The sequence below is a fragment of the Falco cherrug genome, chromosome 8 (genome assembly GCF_023634085.1).
Source record: "Falco cherrug isolate bFalChe1 chromosome 8, bFalChe1.pri, whole genome shotgun sequence".
NCBI classification, from domain to species: domain Eukaryota; kingdom Metazoa; phylum Chordata; class Aves; order Falconiformes; family Falconidae; genus Falco; species Falco cherrug.
The window spans coordinates 51,612,068-51,639,457 of NC_073704.1; the positions used below are offsets into that span (position 1 = coordinate 51,612,068).

General features: G+C 36.3%; 1 protein-coding gene across 2 annotated transcripts in view; it reads right to left on the reverse strand.

The window, feature by feature from the left end:
- Window positions 1-27,390, reverse strand: part of GABRG2 (gamma-aminobutyric acid type A receptor subunit gamma2) — a 69,016-nt gene that overhangs the window by 40,407 nt on the left and 1,219 nt on the right. For both annotated transcript variants that reach the window (XM_055719172.1, XM_055719171.1), the window contains exons 2-4: window positions 4,945-5,093; window positions 3,243-3,310; window positions 1,990-2,210 (exon numbers count right to left, since the gene is read on the reverse strand). In XM_055719172.1, coding sequence (XP_055575147.1) covers window positions 1,990-2,210; window positions 3,243-3,310; window positions 4,945-5,093 — 438 coding nt within the window. The remainder of the gene's footprint in view (window positions 1-1,989; window positions 2,211-3,242; window positions 3,311-4,944; window positions 5,094-27,390) is intronic.

The following is a 27,390-nucleotide window of genomic DNA, read 5'->3' on the forward strand; positions in this document are numbered from 1 at the left end:
CCTGATCCTCCTTCCTTGCTCCACTTTCATACTGATCTCAGGGGCATGGGATTGCTGAAGGCAGGGGTTTACCAGTAAAGACTGAGGCAGAGAAGGCATTGTGTACCTTGGCATTTTCGCTGTCCTTTGTGACAAGGTCCCCATTCATGTGAAGCATTGCACCCACATTTTCACTGGTCTTCCTTTTGCTGAAGGTATAAGTGTAGAAACCCCTCTTGCTTTCACGTCCTACGTCAAATCTGACTCCAGACAAACTTTGGCTTTTCTAACCCTGTCCCTGAGTGCTGGGACAGTATCTCTGTATTCCTCCTGGGTCACTTGCCCCTGCTTCCACCTCTAGTACATTTTCTTTTCACATTTGAGTTTTGTGAGGAGCTTTGTGCTGATCCATCCAGTCTTCCTGATAACTTTACATAAATTCCTGCTGGTCAGGATGGACTGTTCTTGAGCCTGGGGGGAGGTGATTGAGAAAATAAAGCGGCTTTTCCAAAGCCATCTTCTCTTCAAGACAGAATCCCAGATCCGTGATGATACTATCAAATTCCACTTCTGGATTAATGTAGGTGGAATCCTTACTGGTGCTTGCTGTGGCTCACTAGAACTACTAGGTATAAGTTAATAACAGATAACTGTTTCTAAATTCTAGCAGATATATCTCTTTCTAATGAAAGAAACTGAGGGGTTGGAAGTGAAAGGTAATGAAATCCAAAGACACAGTACTGTAGCTAAGTCCAAATTTAGCATTTCAAAAGTGGACCGAGGATCTTCTGTATCAGACTGACTTTGATTTGCACTGTATTTTAATTCTGATCATTCTGTTATCTCTTCTGGTGATGCAATATGTAATGAATGTAAAATAACTGTGAAATAAAACTTATTTTTGTCTTTCAGACAGTTGCAACATTAAAAGACTGTCTTAACCAAATCTTCAGATCTATTCATTAAAATTATAATGAGTATACTTTTTTTCAAAACTTTATTTTTGGCACCCAGTAAAAAAAAAAAGTGAAAAAAACACTGGAAAAATGCAGTCAAAAACTCAGATGGTCTTATATCAAATATCTTGGATTCTGTACTCTCATTTTAAATGATAAAGTCTCTTGAACAAATATTGTCTTTACATTTTACATAGAAGCAAATACTATATTACATGTAAGAAAAGGTAAAACAAAAATGCACTTAGGATTTTCACATTTAGGAAGTATCATGGTCATAGGGAATATGATATTTGAGTTGTTAGATACTGCATATGTTACACTTAAATATAGGTATATGCATAACTTAATTATTGAAAAGATAGTTTTTAAAGGTACTCTTTAAAGGCACTCAAAAGAAAAGCTATACATGTGGCTAAGAAATCTGGAGATGAGCATATCAAGTTCAGATTCATGAAGGTTTTAGTGGAACAGGGCTTATCTGTAGGTTTTGGAGTAAACTTTAAATGACCAACGCTGTGACGATAAATCTTATTTTCATAAGATATTTGAAGAAGGAAATGCTTTTGCAGGGTGGAGCTTCACCTAGCTAAATTGTAATCAATTCAGAAAAAGCAGCCTTGGGGGTATATAATATTTTTATACCTCTTTTTATACCGTCTACTTAATTCAAGGATATTTTGAATTAGTCAGTTTAACCCAATAAAAAGGTAAAAGGTAATATAGACCAAACCAGTGGCAAACAATACAACGTACCTGAAAATGAAGATTAATTACTATAACAATGCTTATATTCATTTTAGCATAGGAACATGACTGTTGTGGAGTGAGATAGTACAATCTATAGCAAGAATGAAAAACTCTTTACTGTTTCTATATAAAATAAATTGCATGCAGACATTCTAAATATTTCCCTTTTTCAGGGTTGTATGCATAAGTAAATAGGAAAAAACAATGTTTTTTCCTTCAGGTTAATATCAAATTACCTAAATTCACAGGGCCTTTCTCTTTGGCTTTCCCTAGAGAAACTGAAATTAAAGTCAGGTATAAATACCTCAATGTGTACAACACTCTGCCGTCATTCCAGATCCTGAGCATCCTGTTAGGAGTTGTTATCCAATGAGCATCAGCTTTCTTGGAATTACGGAAAAATGTGTCTGGTATCCAGATCTTCCCAACCATGTTGCTGTTTAATCTGAGCACTTTTATAGTGCTGTTGAACTTCAGACGTCTGTCATACCACGTTTGAGCGAAAAATATATCAATTGTATATTCCTGTTGTGTTAACCAGAAATACTGATGAAAACATAGCACTGAGCATTTCACGCAAGTCCTGATATGCTTTACTTAATTTCATACCAAAAAAAAAGAAAAAAAAAAGAACTACAAAAGGTGATACTAGAACTCATAAAAACAATTTTTAAGGGCATGGTTTACCAAATATTATTGTTTAAAAACAATTTATTCTGTTATTTTCCCACTGCCCATTAACAAGTACAACTAAGATGCAGTTGAGTGTTATATACACCTTTCTAATTCCATGTCCCTGCACCTCAACCCACACCTGATCAGGTCAGAGAACACTGGCTTATTCTCTTGGATCTAGGACAGGAAAAATTTGAGCTGACTTCTTGAGTGCCTTAATTGCCTGTGCCCCCCAGTTAATATCAGTAGTGGTGAAGTCACACTTTCCCTGGCACCACTGGGCAGCCAGAAGGTGCAAAGGGAAATGTTGAATGGAAAAGAGCAATATGACATTTTCTACACATGAAAACCACAGGAATGAAGTAGACATTGTGCTAAGGCTAGATCACTTTCCCTCGCCTGTATAAAGTTATAATTAATTTTTCCTGTAAGAACTCTGGAAAGAGAGAGGAGAGAGGATTTAGGCTTTTTTCTTTTTATATCTTGGTGGCAAGAGTGGCAATGTCACTGGTAGATGGCTTTCCTTATTTTGTATCAACCTGGAAACTCAGTTTTACAGGAGTTAAACTGTCAGAAAGTGCTTGGAAGTAGAGCGCATAGAAGTGTGAGGATATATTAAAAGTATTATTATTACATTCTTTTCAGCATATAGCTCAGTTTCCCTGTCTTGTAGAGATTCATAGTTCATATAATCCTCACATCCGTAATAATAATAATAAAATAATAATAATAATAATAATAGATTTTAAAAATAATATAGGTATATCACATTAAAACATTGATGTTTTGACAACATTAAAACTAATGGAAACTTTGTAATGTCATGAAGGAGGCTTTATAACAAAGTGAACATTATAGGAAAATTGGCAACCATTTACCTACCATATTGATAGCATTCACAGGCCCAATGCTATTTACATACATGTCAGTGTGAATTACCGTCGGTTTAACTGTAAGAGAAACAAGAATCAGAAACATGAGTGAAGGTCAAAATCAACTACATAAAAGTCAAACACAAGCAAAAGATTATTATAGTATCTCTTTTGTGTAGCTATGTTTGCCTCACATTTAAATGTGTATATACAACAAATATAAATTTGAATGATGCCTCCAGTTTGAAATTAATTAGAAACAGTCTGAGACAAATTTTATATCTTTTATTCTATCAGAGTGATTTCACTTATACTATGAGAACAAATACTAAACCCAGTGTCCTTACCTTAGACTGAGTCATATCTGACTGAGAGTATGTATATTTTGTGTCAGGTCACAACAACACACCTAACAAAACACTATCAATGAAAGCAAACATATCCTTACATATTCTTATGATGTCTTTCTTGCATCACTCATTTTACATTATAATGCCGAATGCAACATGACTGCTGTTGCCTGCAGAGATGGCTGTAGGTAAGTAACAATTTCATGAGCCCAAAGTGAAAAATAATACTCAGGGCTCTAAAACATGAATGAAAAACAGTTGTTAGATTAATTTACTTCGAAATTACTCAATTGTAGCTTTATTATTCTTATACACCTTGACTAAAACATGATTGTTTTTTTCCCGGGTGCCTTTATGAAGGCTTAATTCCTCTCTGTTCTCTAAAGTCTTGGACTGGGAGAGTAAGACAAATTCCTCTGCTAATTTACACTATATACATACATCGAAGGTTAAATACTCATCCCTCACTGTGAAAAAATCCTTAGTTTATAAACCTCTACAAACTTGTTTGAAACAGCTTCCTTCATTAACCTTGCTGCTCTCTGCTTTCCTCTGCCTGCCACATCCATGAATTCTCTTTGTGTATTTCTGTAATCTTATTACTACTGTATCCTCTTCTACAGAGGTATTGCCTGCCTGTTCTGTGCACACATAGTGCCTTCTCAAACTGACTTGCAGCAACGCAGGGAGATTTCTCTCTTTGAGCTGCCTCAGTAATCGGTGGAGGGGAAGATCCCTGCAAAAGTCAAATGAGACTGCCATGAGAAGTGCAGGCTTTGTTCTATCTACTTATTTTGGCTGTGGGGGAAATCTAGGGAAGTTGGCCTTACTCGGCTGCAGTTATCTTTCGTGGACCGCTTCCTCTGTATCGCATTCCCCAGTCACTTCTTGCCCTGCTGTGCAAGTGAGGGCCCCTGCTGCATCAGTCAATGCAGACCTGCTGCTTTTAGAGGCTCTGTCTGTGTTCATCGCATCATGCCAGGACTAGGCTGCGTTATTCTCATTTTGATCTTCCTTTCCAATATGTTATTTGTGATTCTGAGATATAAAAATAAGATAAAAACTTGCTTTTCTATTTCCCAGAAGTTAAATTCCACACTTTCTATGCAGGTGCATTACAAGCAGTCTGATTCAGCAAATCACAACAGTCTTATAAGATGTCTGAGGATAGATTTAGCAATCTTAATTTATGTCAGCTTCTAAAATCACAACGACTTTTCCTGAAACTGATGTTTTACTACATTGATTTTGTTTTAATAACTATTGTGAATGGATTCTCCTTCCTGTGTAGCATAATATGGAATGAAAATTCTTTCTCTACACTGCTCAATAAAAAGTGGTCTGCAAAGAAACTCAACATACCTCCTATGTCAGGTCTCAACTTGTTGTCATATCCTTCCAGCAGGCCATTTAAAATAAGAGTGACATCACTCTCATGGACTTTGGGAGTCAAAACCCAAGTCTTATTTGATGTGTAATCTTCATAATCATCATCTCCCTTTTGGGTGGAACTGTTAAAGATATAAAAATGAAGAAATGGAAAGCTTTGAAAAACATGAGTTTGTAGGCAATCTTTTTGGAGATAATACACACATAAATCAGGTTTTAACAGTACTGTACAAAACATTGAAAAATTGCTTGCTTTATGAAAGGACACTCACAACAAAGATGTCACATAACAGTTGAGGTTACAGTTCACTTCAGCAACATTTCCTTTTAGCACAGTTGAGATCATATTCTGTCTATTCAAAAGAACATCAACGCTTATCACCTTTGGCATACCTACTTTTTCTTCTCACTGACTCAGGTGGGACCTGCTACGAAACAAATCTAATTGTCACTTAGCTTATGTAACTCTCCACCAAAATATCACTTAGTATGTACACAGTGTTGTTGCGTTACTTCTCTTTGAAAGAACAGTTTTGATGCAAGACATTACTGACAAGACCAATAATTAGAGTCATTCAAACAAGCAGTCACACAGCTTTTCTCCACTCTGATGAACTTGAGCTTATTGTACATTTAGAAAGTTCAGCACATTTTTTTGCCAATGGTTTTCATTTCCACTTTTGCTAACCAAAACCCAGAGAGGATATAAAGTCTGTCTACCAGTTTTCTTTCTGCTGCTGGGTAGTATGACAGATCTAGTATAATTCAACCTGTTTGGCACAGTATAAAGGGCAAGATAGGAATAAGAAATGTATAGACTAGCCTTAATAATGTTCTGTTTTCTCAGAATCTGTGCCTCCAGTTCTAGAGAAGAACATAGAAACTATTTTAGAATATGACATCATCAGATTCACTTCAGAATGTCATCAGAATGAAATCAGATTAATTTCAGAATGTCAGTGGTAATCATCTAAGTAGTGCTAAGTAACTATAAGTTTTCTCCATAATATGCCAGTGCCCTTCTTTCTTGACCTGCTTCTGTGACAAAGTTTGAATTCTGATGGATGTGAAAAACCTAATAATACTACAAATGTCTTCAGCCAGTGGGTGGAGTTTGTATACACATGGGTACAAAGCAGAAAAAGTAACTTTTTTCCTGTTTCAGCTAGAATCTGTACAGAAATGGGAAAGAACAGAGAGAATTAGATTCCCGTGGGGGCTGGAACTCATGATTGGCAGGCAAGACTGAAAGCAGATGCAGCTGACCATGGCCATGGGTGCAATACTGAGGGGATGACTAGTCTCAGAGTGCCATTCTGTTAACAGAGATCTTCGCTCTATGAGGTCTGGCCCACTCCTCCCTACAGTGCTGTCCTGCTGCATCCTGCTTAGACCTACCTAGAGTGGACGGCCTGAAGGCTTTCCCATGCTGGGCATTTGGGAGCTGTAAGCCAACTGTACAAATATAACTGAAATATGAATGAGGCTTTAGCTCCTTTCTTGCCCATGGCACAGCCTACAAGGAAAGAGCCATGGCACATCTGTGCCTCTGTATAAGGCTCTGCTTCTGAGGAGATGCTGAAGGTACAGTGAAATTTGAAGCAGCCTGAGGCTGCGCATAGGGCTGTAACAACTAGGAATACACAGCACGCACAAGACAGCCAGTCTTGCATAGCATTGAACTGAGCCTGGAAGCTTCTAGTGAAGCTAGATTAATCTGTGCCTTCGTTACATATACTGAGTACCACTGACTGCAGCCTCCAGGTACCACGTAACCCATCCTGTGCCATTGATATGCCTCTGGGAGCTTCAGCTTCCCAGATTGGGAATAGGCAATCTGACCTCCTTCCTCTGGCTACACAGGCCTGAACTTGTAGTGTTTTAGAGGCAATCAGAAGCGGAGTTTTAATTGGCCATGTGCTATATAGTATTCTGCTGGTACTGACAGGCCAGGATAATTAAATTGGTGGGGGAAATCTGTTTATTCAGCTGTCTGGAGTTCAAAGATCTAATTGTAATTCAAGGGAATGTAACTGAAGCAAGGTTTTCCCTCCTGCAGGAAAGGAAATCCTTCTAAATAAAGTCTTTGCAAACAGAAGGTACTAGATTTTATGTTTTCAGTCTGTGCAAAGTGAATGAAAAAGGCTAGATTTCAGTATAAAAAGCCATACTTCTGTTTTATAACAAATTAAACATCCATTCTCTGGAAAGAATAGTTTTTTCTGAATGGGGAAAAAAAAGTAAATCAAATGCATTCTTTCACAAAGACAATGTGTTCCTGAATACTCATCTAATAAGAAAGCTTCAGAAGTCAAGCAGCTAGTTAGTAGAGTCCGATGTGCTGGATAGTGCAAGATTAGAAGATAAAAAATTACATTTGTATAGCACTTGTCTCAAATCTCAAACAACCTTATTGAACAGCAACCCACAGTCAGTAAAACTTCCATTTCTTCTTGCTAATTATTTGTAGGAAAGAAATAGCTATTTGTTTGCTTATCTGCCATTGTAAGTCATTTTGGTGCTCCAAATCTTAAAAAACAGCAAATGCTTTATGAGATTAGTGTGATAGAGGGGGAACATAGCCAACGTAACTAGGGAAAAAGGGCTCTGAATTCCAGCTTTTATCCAAATTCCAAGCGGATCATAAGTTAGCATGGGTATCCAATTGTCTAAATGTCTGTCTGTGTAAAACTGCACACAAGTCTGAACAATCAGAGGTGCATCTTTATCTAGATAAGCAGGGTTTTAGCTGCTTTAATTTCCATTAATGCTAATGAAAGTTATAATGACAAAGCCCTTTTCATCTCCTCAAGACTTTCAGACCAGTCCTTCTGATTATATGGCCTACATTTTCCAAGTGCTTTTACTGTCCAGAACAAATTCAATAAAGTCCAGATTATACCCAAATGCACATTAAAGTCTGGTTTTATTTTTATGACTGCTAGAATTTTTCAAATCTAGGAATGCAGGTATGCAAAGAAACATATATTTACCTATTTGCAGATTACAGTATAATTTTTTGAAAGTCAATGTTTCAGATACTGATACAAAATCTCATTGTGTGAAATATTCCCACTTCTGGCAATGCCATTCCAAGATGTCTGCAAAATTGCTCTATATAAATCCTGGTTCCCTATTTCAAAAAGAGGTGGCTTAAGAAGGTCAGAACCCAAATGTGAAACTTCAAGTCATATAGTAATTAAAGTCAGAAAGCACTTTTGAAGGACATGTGGTCCAATCCCTCCTCAATTTGCCAGCTAAGCCTGAATTAGGTGACTATGGTTGTAATTACTTACATATATATATTTTTTTTAATATATATATATATATATATGTAACAAACATGAGTGTGCTTAACATCTGGGGGGGCTCTTTGTAGGTGTCAAATTACTTGAAATACATGTTCACAAAGCAGATAGAGGGCAGAAATCTCTACAGACTAATAAGCGTTTACTAATTTAGGTCAGAAAGTGCAATAATTTAGGCTACACAAGTATTTGAGGGGAATGACAGCACAAGATTGAGTCATATTTTGAAAGGTTTTTTTGAAAAAATCTGTAAAGATCCATGAATTGGCATCTCACTCTACAATTACATACAAACCTCATTCTGCGAATGTGGTTTTTACCACAGCAAGGGCTAAAAAGAGTTTTAACTCATGTTTCTTATCTTTCTCACTATGAAATACACATACAAATCCTAATTCTGCTTTTAAAAAGTTGTTACTCAATTTACAACGTTTATATATCTGTTTTGAGCGCCCATTGGTGAAGTGTCACTTTAGCACAAACTGAGATTACACAAACCAAATGTTCAGGACCAGATTCTCCAGATCTTTGCTGGTGCATCATCCATTAAGTTTTTTGCAATACCATCTGGGCAACATATAATCATTGACGGAGCAAGGGTAACTTCTGTGGGCAAAGGTGCCTACTTTTTAGTAGTTAAGTAAAGTAGTTAAGCCTACAGGTTAAACTGGGTTCAAGCAAAGGATGAAGTACTAATGAAAGATACCCTATTTCATTGGCATAGCCTCTTTTACAGACTCCCTAATGTAAAGGCGTTATTTCTATTCTAGAAATATGTTGAAACATATTGAAACAGCAGAAGATTAGTTCAATCAGGCCAAGAGGATATCTCTGCTGAGGAATCATTGATGTGTTAGGAAAATAATTTTTTTTCTGAACCTTGTCCAGAAGACACAGCAAAGCCCATTAGTTACAGGTTTCATTAATGTAGCAATGCACTATTCTCTTAGCAGTCCAAAACCATGGAAGTCCACATTACAGTTTGGGAATCCATTCCTGTTTTTAATAGATTCAGTGTGATTTATAATTTCTTTTTTGTTTTGGCTTCCATGAAAGTAAGATTGATACCTATGTAAAAATAACCGTAACTTTAGTAACATTTAACAAATAATTATATTAATGTTATTTAGCTGTCTTACATTAGTATCCTTTCAAGTCCTTTTGTTTAAATTTTGTTTAAATAAAGCATGGATTATCCATTTCAAACTACTGTGTTTGTTAATTTTTAACAGAAAGTCAGCATTATAAGTTTTGATGATCTCTGCTGTTCTGTGAGATCTATATCAGAGACACTCTAATGTAATTTCCAGAAGAATCATACATCACATTTCTTGCAAAGACACTACCATATGTTGTTAAAGATACACTGTACATTATTTAAAATCACGGACAGCAGCAAAAATTTTTCAGTCTAAGCTGAGGGACAGATTGTGCACATCTTATTTCATTAGTGAGCAATAACTCACATAGGATATCTCTTTCAAAAATTTTGTAATCCACAGGGACATGATTTTCACAACTTTTTACAAGTAGTAGAAGGGAAATTATACTCTTTGATGCAAAAATCTACCAGGACTGCTCAGTCTTTCAACATTCAAATGTGAGGTCATATATTTAGCTGGTCAAAATCTCTATAATTCCTATGATTTTAAATAAGATATACCATTTTGTACTTGCTGTGGCTCAGTCCTTTAACTTTTCTACGTAGAGAATTATTTTTAACTATTTCCATGTGTTCTATTAAGAAACTTCACACAAAAGTCCATTAACCCTCCTGGAATCTGCTTGTTATTACATTGCTGTTTATAAGCAGAATCTGAGTAGCCACAAAGTGCCTGAAGAAAAAGACCTGTAGCGGCACTGAATAGCCAACAACTAATTAGTTTAACCCTAATTAAACACTTAAGTTTATTTGTCAAAAAAATCAGCCGAAACACTAAGATGGCATAGGGACTGAGCACACAAGTCTCAAAATGGGTATTCTAAACCCAGAAATTACTAGAGTAGCACAAACGAGTACTCCCAGCTGATTACTTTTCAGTCATTATAGCACATGAAAGTCCTAGATTGGCAGTAATCAAACAGTCATTTCTGAAAACAATGCCTACAATGAGATTTAAAGACTGGCTAGATTCCTGTGAATATTTACGCTGTTTTCCACTGAACAGGATGATACGCAGCAACACAGCAGCTAAGTATCATGCTGTGGATTTTACAAGCCTTCTGCTAGTCATTGAGCAGCTCTCAGTCTCCTCGCTGGTACTTGTCAGCCATTTTGAGTAAAGCATTCCAATTCTTAAACCTCTTCACAGCCTTCTAAAATATTACATGGCAATTATTTTTTTGTATTTGTCGCCATAAAACTTTCAATCATAGCAAACTGGTTTATCCTACAGCCATTCTACACCTTCCCCAAGACGTGCACTCACAGTGGCTGCACATTATTACTTCATAAATTTTAGCCCTTTGTAGTTATAGTTAGAGCATCTATTTTCCATACTTGCAGATTCAGATGAATGTGGCTACAGCAAGTGTTTACACAGAAAGGTTGAAAATTAAAAATTTAACTTGTTTTTTATTTCCTTTCTGTAAGTTTGTGAAAACTCTTTTTAAAAAAGCCCTTTGGAGTGCATTTATTGAGAGTGTTTTCAATAAAACCAGTTTATAGTATTTACTGTGTTTTCTAGTTCACTGTACTGAAAAATCGCAGTGCAGATTTTGCATTGCACAATTGATTGGTTTCAAGTCATGAGTGAGCATGAGGATTATTGTCCCTTTTTAAATATTTCCAGGAACAATAAAATGGGCTCATGGCCAATTGTCACCAAATTTACCACAAACAGGGACCAGCGTTAGCAGTCCTGGCAAAGAACCAAAAGCTGAAATGTTGCACCTAGTCTAGAATCTGTTTCTCCAGCAGAAAGTTCAGGCACGTTGGTTAAATAAAGGATTTCCATCTTCAGATCTATGAGAAAAGACCAATGCAGTTGACAAAAACTGTGTTATACCACAGTATAAAACTTGTGGGCAGAGAGAGGAAATCTATGCTACCCCCAGGGAGGACAGGAAAATGTAGAGGGATGAAACAAACTTGTATAGCCAGTATGGAACAAGAGAGGTAATTATAGCAACAAGCACACATCATTCACTTTGAACAGCCTGAGCTTGAAGTGAAGCATTTATACTTCTGAGAACTCTGGAGGAGTCTAAAATGTGATCAGATGATTCAGATAAGCCTCCATAACTTAAGATGATTATTTCAATTTTTTTTTTCTTTTTTTTTTTTTTTTTTTTGAGCTGGAACTTTGTATAAATATGTTTTCTTACATTTTGTTTACTGGAAGTTATATAATTACGTATCTCTTTTTACTAATGTTATGGCTATTCATTTTAGTGGCAAGAGAAGGAAAGGATTAGAAATAAAAGAGAGAAATAGATTCAGATATTCTTCTGCATCATGGGGTTAGTTAGAGTTAATTTTCTACTTTATTTTAAATTATCTAGCTATATCTAGTTGTAAAAAGGTATAACGAAATTAGGTGAACTTCAGTTTTATTTTTTGGTTTACCTTCCTCTCCCCTTCCATCTGCTTTTCTCCTCTTTCTTTCATTTCTTTTAAAACTGTTCTATGCATCTCTGCGTGTGAAATCTAAGGCACTTGGGGAATCATTTTTGCCTGTTGCTATTATTCAGCTCCTGCAACTTTCTGCTATAGCTGGGAGAGCTCAAGAGATGGAGTTAAGTTAATGGCCATTACTGAAATGCAATCCGACTAGGTCTTTTTTAGTGTGAACTCTCTTCATTTTTTCTGGCTGTATTTTATTGCATGTAATTGTCATCTGTTAACACTATATGTAATCTCTCTTCCCCAATAACGTACATCGCTTTTAGAAAAGATTGCTCTAAAATCTCACTATAAATTAACAAGAGGAGCAAAAAGCTTAATTCTGTTCTCAGTGAGTAAGATTAGGGAAACATGGATGCCCTCCAGCCTTCTATTTAAACAACATTAGCTCTAAAAAACCAATCCTATTGCTCCATTAGATTTGAAAAATGAAAGCATAAAGATTCTTGTTCTGTAATACCCTATGAAGCACTCATATTCATGGCTTTTCAGAATACTTGCACAACCTTTTTCTATGTTTTGCCAGCATGGCAATTTCACCCAGAAGGAAGTCACTTCTGGAACCGATCATTCATGATATAGTCAACTTCACATCACTATCTGTCAATGTTTATAAACAAACAAGTGAGGTGCTAGAAATGTTAGCATTTTGTTTATTGAGTAACCCTCCTGAACATATTTTTGAGGTTTAGAATAGATTTTTTTGGTCTACAGGTGTGAGCTTTAAAATTCGAGTTGAGCTCAATATAAATCCTCATTAGAATGAAATCTGTCAGGAAATGTTTTCATTCTCATCTTCTATGTCTTAGTACACAGCAAAACATTATCAGGTGGTGTTCCCAGTGTTGGGCTGGGAATCAGGAACATTGAATGCCTACCACAGTTAAAGGCCTAGTGTCCTACTTGCTATGCCAAGCCAAATTATATCATCTCTGCATGTAAGTGTAAACCATTTTTACAACATAAATAGGCACATAAATGTGCCTTATTATCTGTGTCTTGTAAACCATCTAATTATGGAGAAAGAAACGATCAATAACCATGCCTTAGGAAATGATGTTGCATTGCTGGGAATCACACTTCCATCGCACTTACCAGCAATGTTATAACCTGTATCTCTGGTAAACAAAATGGGTCAGTTAAACCCTGAATAACTAGGGAGTCAGTCAAAAATAATTTTTAAACCAGTAGCGGTTTTTTCTAAGTATATTCTTAATTCTTGATTCTTTTAGATCATGGAAATACCATTACTGAAATGTTTATTACATAGAAATGTGTCTTGAAGCTGAATGAACAGCAAATAGTTGCTTGATATGCATGTCTTTAATTAACTCATCATGAAGCTAACTCATTCACAAAATGAGTGTAAGCAAATGGTAGAAATTAAACTATTTTTTGCTGTTTTTTTTTAAAAACAATGCTTCTGTTTTAACTTCATTTTTAATGCATGGTAACCAATAGTAACCCATGTGTTCCCACATAAACCAAGTTAAATCATGCAAGACACTGTTTGCACTCATGCTCATAAAACAGACTGTGCAGGGGTGGATGTGGAATTTAGCTCTGATAACAGGGTAGATGTGTGATACATTAAGAATGTAAGTGGCAAGCTAATGTCTCTGTGTCAGCTGAGTAGAAAAACTGTCAACAAGTGTGCCTGAATTTCCCCTACAGAATTTATTTATTTTGATGAAATGGCCTGTGTTGGTTTTCTTGTGAAATTCTGATGGACTTTCCTCGGTGGTTGGTACTACCAGGATGGTTTCATGTGAGGGACTCCTTAACTCTGCAGGGCACATTAACATCCTAGCTTCTAGATAAGGATCGTCAGCACCTCTGCTGTAACATGCACCCGGGCAAAGTAATTCAATGGCAATATCACCCCGTGCCTATGCCCCTCCGTGTCCAATGTCCACTTCTCAAGGCTTCTGCTGTCATACTAAGATAGTATTTCTCCACACTACATAGCTATGTAAATAAGCCATTCTTCATGGAGTCACTGCTTGTTGCTATTGTGTGTATAAAACTATGGTTGTACCACGCAAAAAGTCACACAGATTAGCCATGGATACCTGGCCAATTACAGAAATTGCTGTGGCAACTGAAGAAATTAAGTAAAACAAAGCTCTGGGCAGGTCGAGAGAAGTTCAGACCCAGCAGGCCTGACCACCTCTGTCCTGAGGCCTAGCAAGTTCAGTGCAAATATTATGGCCTGCCATTAGCAATGCCGATGTTGTGTTGCAGGGCTACAGGCCACAGTTCACAAGTGTTCCTTCCAAGATAAATACTGATGCAAAGCTGCTACATCTTCCTTTCCTGTTCATGCCCCACTATAATAAATGTTTTGGAATACAATTTCAAAAAGAAATGCCTGGGTACAGAAAAAGATGTAAAACACATAGTTTGGATATTCATTGCACAGAAAGAAAATCTCACTATTAAGTATATTCAGCTTTTTATGCAAGAACTTCAAAATTCTTTTCTGAAAAATGGTAAATCATTTTAATGGTTCTAAGTAATAAATAATGTGATAAATATGCAACTTTATTTTAGTGAGAAGAAATTGTTTATGGGTTAACTCAGTGTCTCGTTTCTCTCTCTTTTTGGCCTTTCTATCAGTTTCTAATAAGTAAAAATGTAAGGCACATAACATGCAAATTCTACCTAGCTCTGAAATTTTTGACATTTGAGTGGGCTAGGCATAATGATCACTGCAAAGCCTATCTTCCCATCTCTTATATTTAAATGTGACTATAATAGCTAGTCAAAACACCAGGAAAATAGGAGCAATTTCTATTTCACACACATACAAACACATATCTCTCAGACTTTTCTTTTTCCTCCAGAAATATTTTGGTATACGTTTTCTGCCTCTCTCTCACACACATATATATAGAGAGTAGAATTTTATTTTGTAAATTATCATTGTTCTGATTATGATCAGAGAAGTTTGCTTTTGTAAGAAAAAAGGAACTTTTAAAGAGAAAGCTATTAGAAACTTATTGTATATGTAGATAGTATTCAGGGACAGAGAAAGGTGGATCCCTCATAACTCAAAAATAAGGGCAAGACTCAGAACAATAACTGAGTACAAGCAGAAGCTAAGAGTGGGTTTGATTAATGTGTGGAACTGACTACAAGGGTCAGAAATAGCAGTAGATGTAGCCATAAACATATTACAAAAACTTTATTTTGGAAAACTGCATTGGGAACCAAGTTTATAAGGTACAACTATTACCAATTTATTTCTGAAATTCCTGGAAGGGAGAAACCACATTAAGGTCTGGGAGATGTAGACTCATGTAACTGAAGTTTCAAAATACGTTTAGCAATGGAATAAAAATAAGATGCTACAGAGAATGATACAGAGCACAGAAAGACATACAGAGGTGGAATACTTCCTTTGGTACAGAAGATTATATAAGAGGATATGGTTTTTTTCTCCTCGCCTTCACTGCAGCTCTATGCTGTGGCTAAACCAAAGATCCACTAAATATGTCGCAGACACAGTTTCAGATGTAAACCAAACCTTCAACATATTCAGACCAAAATGTCCAGATCCCCAGCAGGTTTCCTTGGCCCCTTCTCACAGCTCTGCAGAGCATCCACCATGTTATGACAGCAAGAAGCTTTAAAGGTGAATCAACACAAGACCAAGCAGTGATAGGCAGCTGCTACCAGCGCCAGCTACATGTGGTGTCATTTGTGGAGATTTTACTCTTTGTGAGGACTGAAGCAAGATCCATGAAGATATTTAGGGGTCACACAAAGCATCATGGCAACTAAGAATAAACTAACTGGCAAAATACAGATGGTTTCGGACCCCATTTTCTATGGGTACAGATAAGGTACCATGATGCCTCAGACATTTTGCTGGTCCTTTGTGGACCTTATCCCAACTGCGCTATCAGGAACTTATTAAGAAAAAGAAAAGTCTTTTCGTGACTCGAGAAGATGCCAGATGGGATCATCAGGTGAGGATGGAGACCTCAAAACCTGGAAAGTGGGCAAACCCCTGAAATTCATGGAACATGACCAGAAGCTAAGGAAGGATATTTTACTAATCATAGCATATCTCCCACATGGATAAATTAATCTTCAGTTTCCCTTGCTACAGCTCCAGCAGCTTTTTATCAGTTACAGACTTATGCAGAAAAACTGACAGAGTATTGATGAGAAGAAATTCCACTGTAAGCCACTGAAGCAAAAGTTCTACGTACAATTTATCCTCCTGGATCCCTGGGGAATTTGGGAAACCTACCTTAAAATACTTTTTTAAATAAAGAACAGGTGCTATTCCAGGCAGTACAGTTTTCTAGGTGACATTACCAGTGAAATAATTTAGAAGAGAGGACATAATTGGAATATGCTTGCTGGCAATGTTGGCAATTTTAGCTTATATCTGTCAGATTTTCCAGAATTACGCTTTTCATACTGCCAACTGCTCAGTATTCTGATCCTCGTGCAGAAAGCCATGTTGGTAAACATTTAAACACAAGTGAAAATGCTTTCCTGGATCAATGCTTGAATGTTTAAAGCCTTGCAGAGTTGAACTGCGGTTCAGCTGCCTCAGCCAGTTTCCCAAGGTGTCATTGCACGTCTCTGTTAAAAAAATAAATTCTTCACATACTGTTCGGAATTCTTGCAGGTAAATTAAAATGAGAAGTCCTATTTAAAATATGTACTGTTTATGATTGGACACAATTTGACTATTAAGCTTCTGGCTTTTTTCATTAAGTCATTTTAATCGCTATTTTATTGAGGAGCTCAGGACATTACATATGCAGGTAACAATAGCAGATAATAAATGTTTCTCAATTTTTATTATGAATATATATTGCATGGAATTTAATCACCTTTGCTGCTTCTCTGCTATAGATAGACACATGAAAAGAGATAGTGCTTTGGGGACCATAACAGAAGAATTAATAATACAGATATAGTATGTTTCCTCTTTTTTTATTTTTTTTTCTTAACAAATTGTATAATTAAAGCTGCAAACGATTTTATCTTCTAGTACTCTCCAAGAGCCTTCACATACTTAGAACTTTTTCAAAGTTACCATGTGAGCTAAAGTTCTTGGTTACTGGCCAAAGATTAATTTTATTTCAAAGCTTAAAATAAAATCCACTTTTTGAAATCTGTAAGGCTAAAATTATTCCTATTCCCTTTTAAAATCAAATCTATATAGGGTTTGTTTTCCCTAGATGACTGAATAGTAAATTCTGGAACTCTTTATAGAAATAATCCTTATTAAGAAGTATATCCAGAGTAACAGTGATTGGATATTAAATGGTTAAAGTGTATTAAGGAGGTATAAAAGTCATTAAAAATGGTTGGATATTAATAGAAAATAATTTGGAATTGCTTGATTTAATTTCTGAGAAATTGCTCTCTCTAAAGTCAATGGTGGCGTGTTGTGAGAGGAAACACTGTCCTCACCTGGGCAAAATAAAGGTATCTTAGTTTTACAAACTTTTGACATCAAGGAAGCGGAGTTGTAGATTTGTTTCACAATAACTAGTGGCAGAGAAGAATATTTTCATGTTGGTCACCATTGCCTCTTAAATATGATCAGAGCCTTGGAAGTTAAGAATTTGCCCCTAAAAATTTGTGGTGGCTCTAATCTCATGGGCTGCATTAGAGCTTTATTAAGGTTTTAAGTTATTTTAAATGCATGATTTAAGTCTTTAAAGCGGCTTAGTGAGGTTTTTTAGCATTTCCATTAGAAGCCAGGGAAATAAAATGAAAAAAACCCACATTCTTAATGTAATGATGATTGTCTTTGCCCCAAAGAGCTTACAAATATCTGATAAGTTTATTCAATGCAATGCAGTCTTTGATGCTAGTTAATTATTTTGGTCCAATAAAAGAGCAGCAATATTTGTGGTTGTATTCTAAGGTTCTCCCAAGTGTTTTACCATTGGTAAGGTTCCCCTCTTCCAAATCCTTACTTTGCAAGAAAACAGTGATTCCTTTACTACTTTACAAAACAAAATTGTGATACTGAAATGTATTTGGGTTCACAGCCCTCACAGTCTGTAGAAGCAGAATGCATCATTTCAGTTACGTATATAGAAGCCAGAAGGTATCTTTTCAGTCTTCAAGTACAGCTACTAAGACATTTCTTGTCAGTGTTGATAATATTACATGGATCACACACCTCATCTTCTCTTCCAAGCCATCTTAAAGCATGACCACTCCTGCAACCAAAGTTACTTATTGTAGTAAGGCAGCTACTTTCTCTGCTTCTCTCCTGTTACTGCATAACTAAGAACTACTACCCGCTTTCTCACTTGTGTTCTTATTTGAGTGTGGCATTTCCCTGGCCTCTAACTTCCAAAACATGCACACAGGCTATCTTCATTTTATGCAAAAGGTTGCCTTTCATTTATCATCTTTGTTCATTTGATCATTAATAACTCATCTTTCTGAATCCCTGTGCTGATTTTCTATTTGAAGTAATAACAAGCTTGTTGTCACTATGTTAAAAAGTTGTATAATTCCAGCCTTCATAATTCACTTCCATATCTCCTTCAGTTCTGCCTTCTATTCACACTAACTGTGCAGCGTTTCTGGGCTCATAGCTAAAGTCCTTACTCTCTGTACTAAGTAACTCTAAGAGCTAGCAGTGATGCATTTATAGAAGGTCAAGCTGACTGTGATTTTAATTATGTATCAATTATTTGGTGGCATTCTTCATTCACTGGCGTTTTTGTGATTGTTTGCCTTTGGTGTGGTATCTTATTAGGGCAATGGTTTCACAGTTGTTTTGAAAATATTGGCCATTACCACAAATAAACATGAGCTAATGATGTGCATATAGAATTATATTATGGATTTTTTTGGGTCAAGTGATTACTTTTTGGCACACAGAGGCATTCGCCTGAATTTTGGAAGAATGGCTCTTAGGCCTATCAAAATAAGCACCAGAGACGTTTGGGATAGCAGAAAGGGAAAGACGTTTGTAGACTCCTTAATGAACTCTTCTCCCTTGCCTGCATCAGTCTCTGCTGTACACCTGATTTAAGTTTTTTTAGTGTTAATCTACAGTGTGAAGAATTTTGTGTCTTCATCAGTTTATGGAGAGGAAAAGCAGCATACATCCTATACCACCCTTTCATAGGATGTACAAAAAATGGCTAAGAGATGACTGATTACTTTATATGACCATTAAGAGTATAATTCATTCTGGTTTGGTGACACACTTTCTCCAGCTTTATCAAACATATGCACAGATCAGTAGGTTCCAGAAGTACATTATCACTTAACAGTATATTGAATAATACATTGATTAGTTTAGTAAGGCTTTGTAGCATTTTCTCATTACCATTAATTTCTCTTAATTGTTTTCTTTCTCATTCTTTCACATTCCATCTTTTTTTCTCTCTCTTGAAAAATAATCTAGGGGGATTAAATGAAAGTGGAATTCAGTAGATAATCCTCAGTCTGTTGCAGCAGGCAGATTTCTGTTTAGATCTGAAGATATCTTACTACAGATTAACAAAACCTTCATATGACCAGAAAATATTATTTGTGTTACACAATACAACATTGAATCACTATTGAAGGAAAACATTCATTTTCTCGTATCACCCACTGTTTTTCAGGGAACTCTATCAGAAGGTTATTTTGGGTATGCATGAGATCCTCTTTAAGATGCATTTCTCACCAATGTATAGAACCATAGGGTTTTTTCTGTAGAATATGGAGCATTCAAAAAGCTTAAGATGATAAATAGCTTAGAAGAATAGCTAGCCTTTCATCTCAAGGGTTCACACCAAAGTCCAAGATGACATTCAGTATAAAATACAATTTCATACATGATTACCTGCATCATTTGGAAAGAGCTAATGCAAGCATAAAAAAGTAGATAAATTCTTCTCCTTCCATTCCTTCCAAATGCTCATTACGATCCTTCATTTCTTTTAAATTTTTTTTTCCATGTATTGATGTTGTTTTATTTCTGGTAATAATCTGGGTTAGGATTTGTAAAAATTCTATTTCTTTAATATTTTGCTGGCTGGCTGTAAACAGATGAAAGTTCTGTCTTTTAAGAGTAATATTTAGTTTCATACACAATGGCCAGATTTCACAGCTAGGCCTACACATTGTGTTGTACTTTACTGAATATATGTGAAAATGTCTTTCCACTAAATCTGAAAAAATAGAACTGATTCTGTAGGTAAGAAAATCTGACTTACATATTAGTGATATTCTTCCTTGATGATAATCATTTGTTGCATTGAGATTCTTGTATAAATTACTGAAGTTCTATTACCTGTTATCACTTTACAGTAATTGGAATGATTATTTTGGGTCACATCAGCTATGTATTGTGCCATGTATTTTGCATCTGGCACATGCTAATAGTGGAAGCTAAGAGCAAGAAATCAGGAGGAAAACACAGCAATGCTTCTCTGGTAAAATGTCTCCACTTTCAGAGAAGTTCAGGTTGAGATTTCCTGTAATGAAATGTTACCACTGAGTTTAATGGATTTTGAAGTATTTTCTTTTTTTTTTTTCTTTTTTTTTTGAATCTTTGAGTTCTGTGTTACTTCACTGATTAGAAAGAGAACTATTTTCACGAGTTTTGAGGCAGCCAATGATAATTTCATTGGGTGCTCTATCCTATATATAGAAGACAACAATAATGCTTCTGCAGTCAACTTTTTCCATTTGCTTAGGGCATCACAAAAAAAAAACCATTATGCAGCTGAGGTAGTCATTTACACAAGAAGGTGTTTGCTGCATTTCTCTTCTGCTTATGCAGTCACTGGTGGTTTTCAAAGCATTAAATCCTCCCTTTTTGGACAGTAGTTGTGGTAAAATATTACCCAGTTATATAAATAAAAGGATATCACTGTGTGTCAGACTGAATATCCAATATTCAGTCTGACAAGACTCACATATTAGTTTCCTGTCACAACTATACAAATACCCCAGAATCACACTAGATGTAATCCTCACTGTTCTCTCAATGCTTTCTTCAACCTATCACTTTCTCCCCTCTTCTACCTCAATTTGTCTCAGACAGTTGGCAGGTGCTGGGACTTGTGAAAACATGTACCCACTATCTCCCTCTTCCCACTCTTTTTTCATATGGATGGGGGGAAAAAAAAGATAGTTTTTTGTAAATTTCTCACATTGAAGTAGATGGTTACACATTCTGATATAAATGAATATCTAACCACTTCATATGACAAGTTTAAAAGCAAGTAATATTATTTTCTTGTTTCCAAAGATAAAATTTAAAGTTTTTTTCTCCACCTGGTTTAGTGCAAAGCTGAATTTCTTTTTAATTGGAAGAATCAAAAAAGCAGGTTACTTTTGGACATCACAAATACAAAACTGGACCCAATTCAAACAGTGGCAAAGCTTGTACTTCACTGGAGCTCTTCTGAGCCAGGAGCTCACCTAAATAAAATGCCAGTAAAGGCAATACACCTCTACTGGTGTACACTCTGGGTGAATTCAGACTGTCATGATATGCTTTTCATTAGCATCAAGACAATTTGGGCCATAACCCAGTATCAAAGGAGGCATGCAATGAATGTTAGGTCATCAGAAGTCACTCATCATATTGAGTCTAAAGTCTAAAAATAATCAGTACATTTAGAGTGGACACTTTATGCTGTTCCTTTCTCATCTCTCCTTCAACTAAAACAACTCTTCAGCCTGTTTTTGGTGCTTTGGATATATTCACTAGGGGCAATTATGGTCCCAAATTTCATTAGTGCTCAACAAGTTGTTTCTAGTCTCATTCTATGAAATAAGTTCTTCTTTACCTAATAGTAATTATAGTTACCTGACTATGGTGATGGACTTTTTTTCCCTGCGATTTATGGTTCTTCTCTGATACTTTCGGTCATCTTTTTATTCATCATATAATGAATGTATCTTGTTCTAAGTAAACAGCCTCCACCTTTGAGCACAGAAGCATAGCTCTACTTACAGTGAAGTTACCTGTACATCTATTTCTATCTTCAGTTGTCAATTTTTTTTCTAAGAAGACATAAACAAACATGTCTCTTTCTCTTTTACTGCCACAAAGTCTCCCTAGTTCTTGTTCAGAACTCCCATTCACAGGAAACCACCTCTGTCCTTGAATGGATGAATTATATTATGTCCAGAGGGCCAGGACAAGACCTGTGCGCCACTTAAGATCAATTTACGTTACAGTCTGTGGACTGAAGTGGAATGTAAAGTTTAAGCTGATCTTCTATACAGAATGAAAAAGAAGAAATGAAGAAAAAAGTGTTTAGAGGTATTGTAAATCAGCTGGAATATAGGTTGAGAGCTCTCTGCAAAAAGTAAAAGCATTATGCAGTGCAAGATACAGTTCTTGAAGATTCATACTGAGTTATAATTTATCTTTGGGTTATTTCCCAGTTCTTACTTACGAACATTTAACTACCTGTAAGAATTTATAGTGTATAGGTCCTGGCTTTTCTCTTAGCAACAGACTGACTTCAGGGGCTCAGGGATTACTGAGAGGATAAAACGAGGCCCGTCATGTGAGGAGATTCCTAAAACTGCTGAGATTTAGGTATTAGCATTACGTATAGGATAGGGTGTTGATTTCTTAGCAGACATAACCGGGAAAATGGACAATCAAACCTTACCATCTGTGTTAAAGGGAATTTATATTGCAATAAACGTCCATAAAAAAAGTACAACAGCAGACAGGCTATGAAGCATGAAAACGAAAAAAAAACACCCTTCAGTTCTAACATCCCTATGTCAATCATTTCTTTATGTCTATATTTTCTAAGCCCAAATTCACACCAAGCAGGCCCCCAGCTAGTATTGTATCCTTCACTGCCGTTCTCACATAATCGACCTCCTTTTCCGTATGAGACTGTGAGTGGGGCTGCAGATAAAACAGTTTGAAAAGTAGCAGTCCAGACTGTACCAATGAAGCAAAGAAACACAGTACACTCGAGTTATTCTGTCGAATGTTTAAAAAAAAAATATCAAATTATCACCCTTATAGAATCTTTTTATCTAGGAATATATAGAACTTCTGTAGCTAGAGGGGCTGAACATAACAAGGGAAAGAGTAAGAGAAAGGGTACTGAGCTAGCTTCAAATGAACTAGCGCATCACCACATTGCAGGACAGTGCCAGTCAGAGGTATTGACCTTAAAACTGCCTCTGCTTTTGAGCTTACTTGAATGGATCTCCACAAGGTACTGTACTGAGCAGTACAGATGTACTCTAAGCAGGCATAAGAGGCAGATATGAAAAAAAAATAATCAACCTTCCTGTAAGCATGTCCGTTTGTTATTTCTCACTTGTGTCTAATGCTTTATCTAATAATTTAATAATTCATGCTTTCAATTCACAATTCAGTTCTTTGTTGGAGAAAGTGGTGGTCATTACTTAAGTATATGAGAACTTAATTGTACAGGGACTGAGACTTGGAATGAGTTTCCTGCTTCTTTTCCCTTCATCTGTTCACTCCTATCAGTCTTCTCCCTTTTACATTTTTGTGCAACTGTTACAGAATTTCTTGACATATGTCAACAGAGCAAATGTAGCATAAAGAGGAAAACAAAGAGACCACAATCCAAATTGACAAGATTTTTTTTTCTCCAGACCAGCACTAATCAAGAACAGTTTTAACTGAAGCCCGAAAGTATGGTTTGGGTGGCCATGAAGAAGACGTATAATATTAATCATATGGGAAATAGTACATTAAAACAGTAGATTAATTTCCTAAGCTGTTTTTAGTTAGTTTCTATAGCTTTTAATTAAAAGTTTCACTTCTCAGATTTTCAAAGAACCAAACTTTTTGAAAGACTTTCTAACATCACTTTGCATATTCATTACTGTATTTTGGAATACTTGAGTTTTGGCATGGAGGTTACGGCTAGGTGGTACAGTCACTAAAGCAGAAGTTAGTTAAAGGACTTAATCCACATCTTCACATCATTATATACTTGCAAGTAGGGAAACAGTGTCTGTAATCTTTTTTGCCCCACCAAGTTGTTAATAATGAGATAGTGAGAATTTTAGGTAATTGTTCAAATCTCCTTCAGATAAGTGGTTTTGGTAGTCTTTTTATTACAGTAATAGTTGTTCCAAGTTTGTATCGCAGCATTACAGCTGATAGCAGTCAGGAATGCAGCATTGCTGTGTAGAACTCAAAGGCAGTCTAATCCTCCTTGCTACCCCTGAAATGTTCAGCTAGGTCCTGTGTCCATACAGCCTCAGCTCTGCTGAAACAAACACTGTAGTACGTAGGCCAGTCACCACTAAATATTCAATTTCATACTATCATAGACAAGGATTTAGTCATCATTTAACAACACCTAGTTTCACATCTTCTGTGATGACACTTCTTTAAAAGGGACATTCCTTGTTAGTTGAGAGATTGTCTCTTGCTGAGCAACATGTTATTCCAATAATGCTCCAAGTGACTTCAGTGGGACCCCTAACTGAATATGAGAGCTATACACTGTGTGAAAGTATTGGAAGATAGTGTATGAATAACTATAGCTGCAGAATTAATAACAAACTGATGTTAGCTACCTTTACAGTAATTCTACATGACTGTTCAGCTCAGAGATATTCATGCCCCTTCTAATCACTGTTATTATATCACTTACCACACAGTGCGACAGCCCAACTGACACTGCTAGTGCTTTGCAAGAACAAAACAATTGTATTTACTCCTATGTTCAGTCATTTACTAGTAAAAATAGATGTATTTTATATGGTCCATATATAAACTATTTTAGTGCTTTATTCATGTTTTTTTTCTGATCATCTTTGACAGTTTTCAGGTTACGTATCTATCTGTAGCATAAAAACATTGCCATGACACTACTTGGGCACTAATCAGGGAAAAATAAAAGTAGCTAGTGTTCAGCATTTCACATCTGGACATTACTTTGCACTGTGTTCATGTGATTTTTGCTGACAATTTATTAAAGCTAAGGAGCATGAAAAAAATAACTAATTAAACCTATATATAAATAGTGTGTAGAATATAGCTTTAAATCTATTTAAAACTTTGCTGCTGGGTGATCTTTATACATGTAACATGTTGATTACTATTATATGTTCAATAAGTGTAGACACATAATTCATTCCAATTAAACCCCATATTGAGTGTGCAAATATTAAATTATTTTATTTACATTTTAAAGTGTTTCTAAAAGCCAAGATTTTGATGCACAATTCCCAGAATTGTGGAGTTTGGTTTGACTCATTTTCGCTGAAACACAGCTTCTGTCAACGTGATGGACTGCACAATGCTGTGACACTGGTCTAAGTGATAAGGTGATGGGGGAACTTTACTCAAGAAGTTTGAAGTACAGTTATGAATGTCAAGAAGCGAATGGGAAGAAGGCTCCTCCTAAAACTTTAGTGTGCACAATTGTAAGGATGTACTGTGTGCATGTAATAAAACTAATACAGAAAATTGTTGTAAAGGTAAAATACTGCAGTGCTGTAGTATGACATTCATTCTGAATTTGTTCAAATCATGGTTTGCAGAAGTTAGTGCCAAAATTTTAGCTGCTTCCATTGCTGCCTGAATGATACCTTGACTTTCCTCTTCTTTCTCTAATCTTCTAAATATCAACAATTGTGCAACAATTAATTTCTCTATATACTTATTTTTTGTATTAATAGGGGAAAAACTTTTGCACAATATTGGTGATCAATTGTTATGTTCAATTTTTTCAATCAGATTCTTCAAATACTTAAAACTCTGTGTGCATTCTGATTGGTGTCAACACATTTATTGACGTGCATAACATGGAGCACATACATCAGTGTTCAGTTGCATTGGCTGTTCAGAATTTCAGCATCCAAGACAAGCAACACATAACACAATGATATTCCCCTCTTCCTGAAGTGTGTAATGAGTTTTTAACAAAGAATAACTTTCATCTTAGCTATAAATAAACAGTATCTAAGTTAAACCTTTGTTAACTTTGGCTTGGACCATGAGTTTCCAAAACTAATAGTAAGATTTCTTCCACAACAGAAGGAAAAAAGTTTTCTCCTGATTATTAGAATTAAAATAATATTTACGTGTTGACTTGTTTAAAATATTTTCATAAAGCACTAAGCATAATTTTCCCCTTGTAGCTTTTTAATTTTTTTTCTCTGCCTATTATTTATTCTTTAAGATTATGAGGTCAGGAAGGTGTCAGAGGAAACCACCTTGGCTATCAGATGGCTATGAACAGAAAACAGAACCTTTTGCTGAGACAAATCTTTAATTCACATTAGGAAGAGTTTCTTTTAAAGCTTATGAAATAATTTTGACAAAATTCTTCTCAGACATCATATATATGCCTGGGAATTCAGAATAATAACAATATTATTCTGAAAGATGAGTGAAAAGAAGGAAGTGTGTTAAAATAAATGTCTGGAATTATTTTAGTGGAAGTTTTATGTCAAAATAATCCAGTGTTCAGGAAATCGTGTAAAAGCTCATTTTCCAGCGTTGTATTCACATAGTAATCATTAACGATTCTCCAAGAATCAAAGATACCTTACACCTGCCTTACTCATTGTAACAAAGTATCCCTTGTGGTAGGCTCACCAAGTTTTATTTCACTTTCTACTCCATTTTCCAAATTTTAGTTTCTTTTCACAGGAATTCTTCACAACGTTCTTTTTGTGTGAAGAAAGTTACCCTAAAACCCAGCAACTTTTGATTTTCCTGGCCAGCAATTTTGGCCTTTTATTTTGCTTAGAATTAAAATGCTAACACTGCAGCTACAAAGTCTGATTTTTTTCTTAAACAATCAGAAAAGCAAACAGAAAGAAGCCACTTTTTGTTTGGTAGTGTCCGGGTAAAAGGAGGGGAGAAGAAAGAAGGTAAATATGAGTGAGGAGCCTGTATGAATACGGCGTTGGCAGTAGGGAAGAAGTGGGCACTAACTTCTCTGCTGTAGCAATGACAAAACATGGCTTGTGCAGCTGTGAGGACGAGTGTGGTACCACTTGGAAGGCCAGGTACTTTGCAGTGCAGTGCTACCTTCCCATCTCACTCCTTAAATGCACATTCCACATTTTTTTTGGTGAGAATGTCTGGTTCAGCACAATGCTTGGCACTGCAGCAGTACTCACTCCCCCCCTCCACTTTCTACTCATCCACATATAAACTCCTTCTTGCTCTGCTGTTAAGATTTTTACCTCTTTACATTTCTGTATACAATACACATACGCAGCATGCACAGGTTATCTTCACCCAGTACGTGTGTCGGTAGGGCGGGGGGAAATGCTATTGTAAACATTCCTCTCGTACGATCGGCGAGCACTATCGCATCCCACTGCTTGTTCCCTCAGCATTAAAGGCATTTCAGCAGCCGGGAGATGCGGGCGGCACCTCGCTGGGTGCCCCGGGAGGGCTGTGCCGGGCGCTGCAGCCCCGTCCTTGGTTCCATCGCCCGGCACCGGCGCCTCCCGGCTGGAGCCAAGCCCCGGCGCTCCAGCGCCCGCAGCTCGGGCACAGCCATG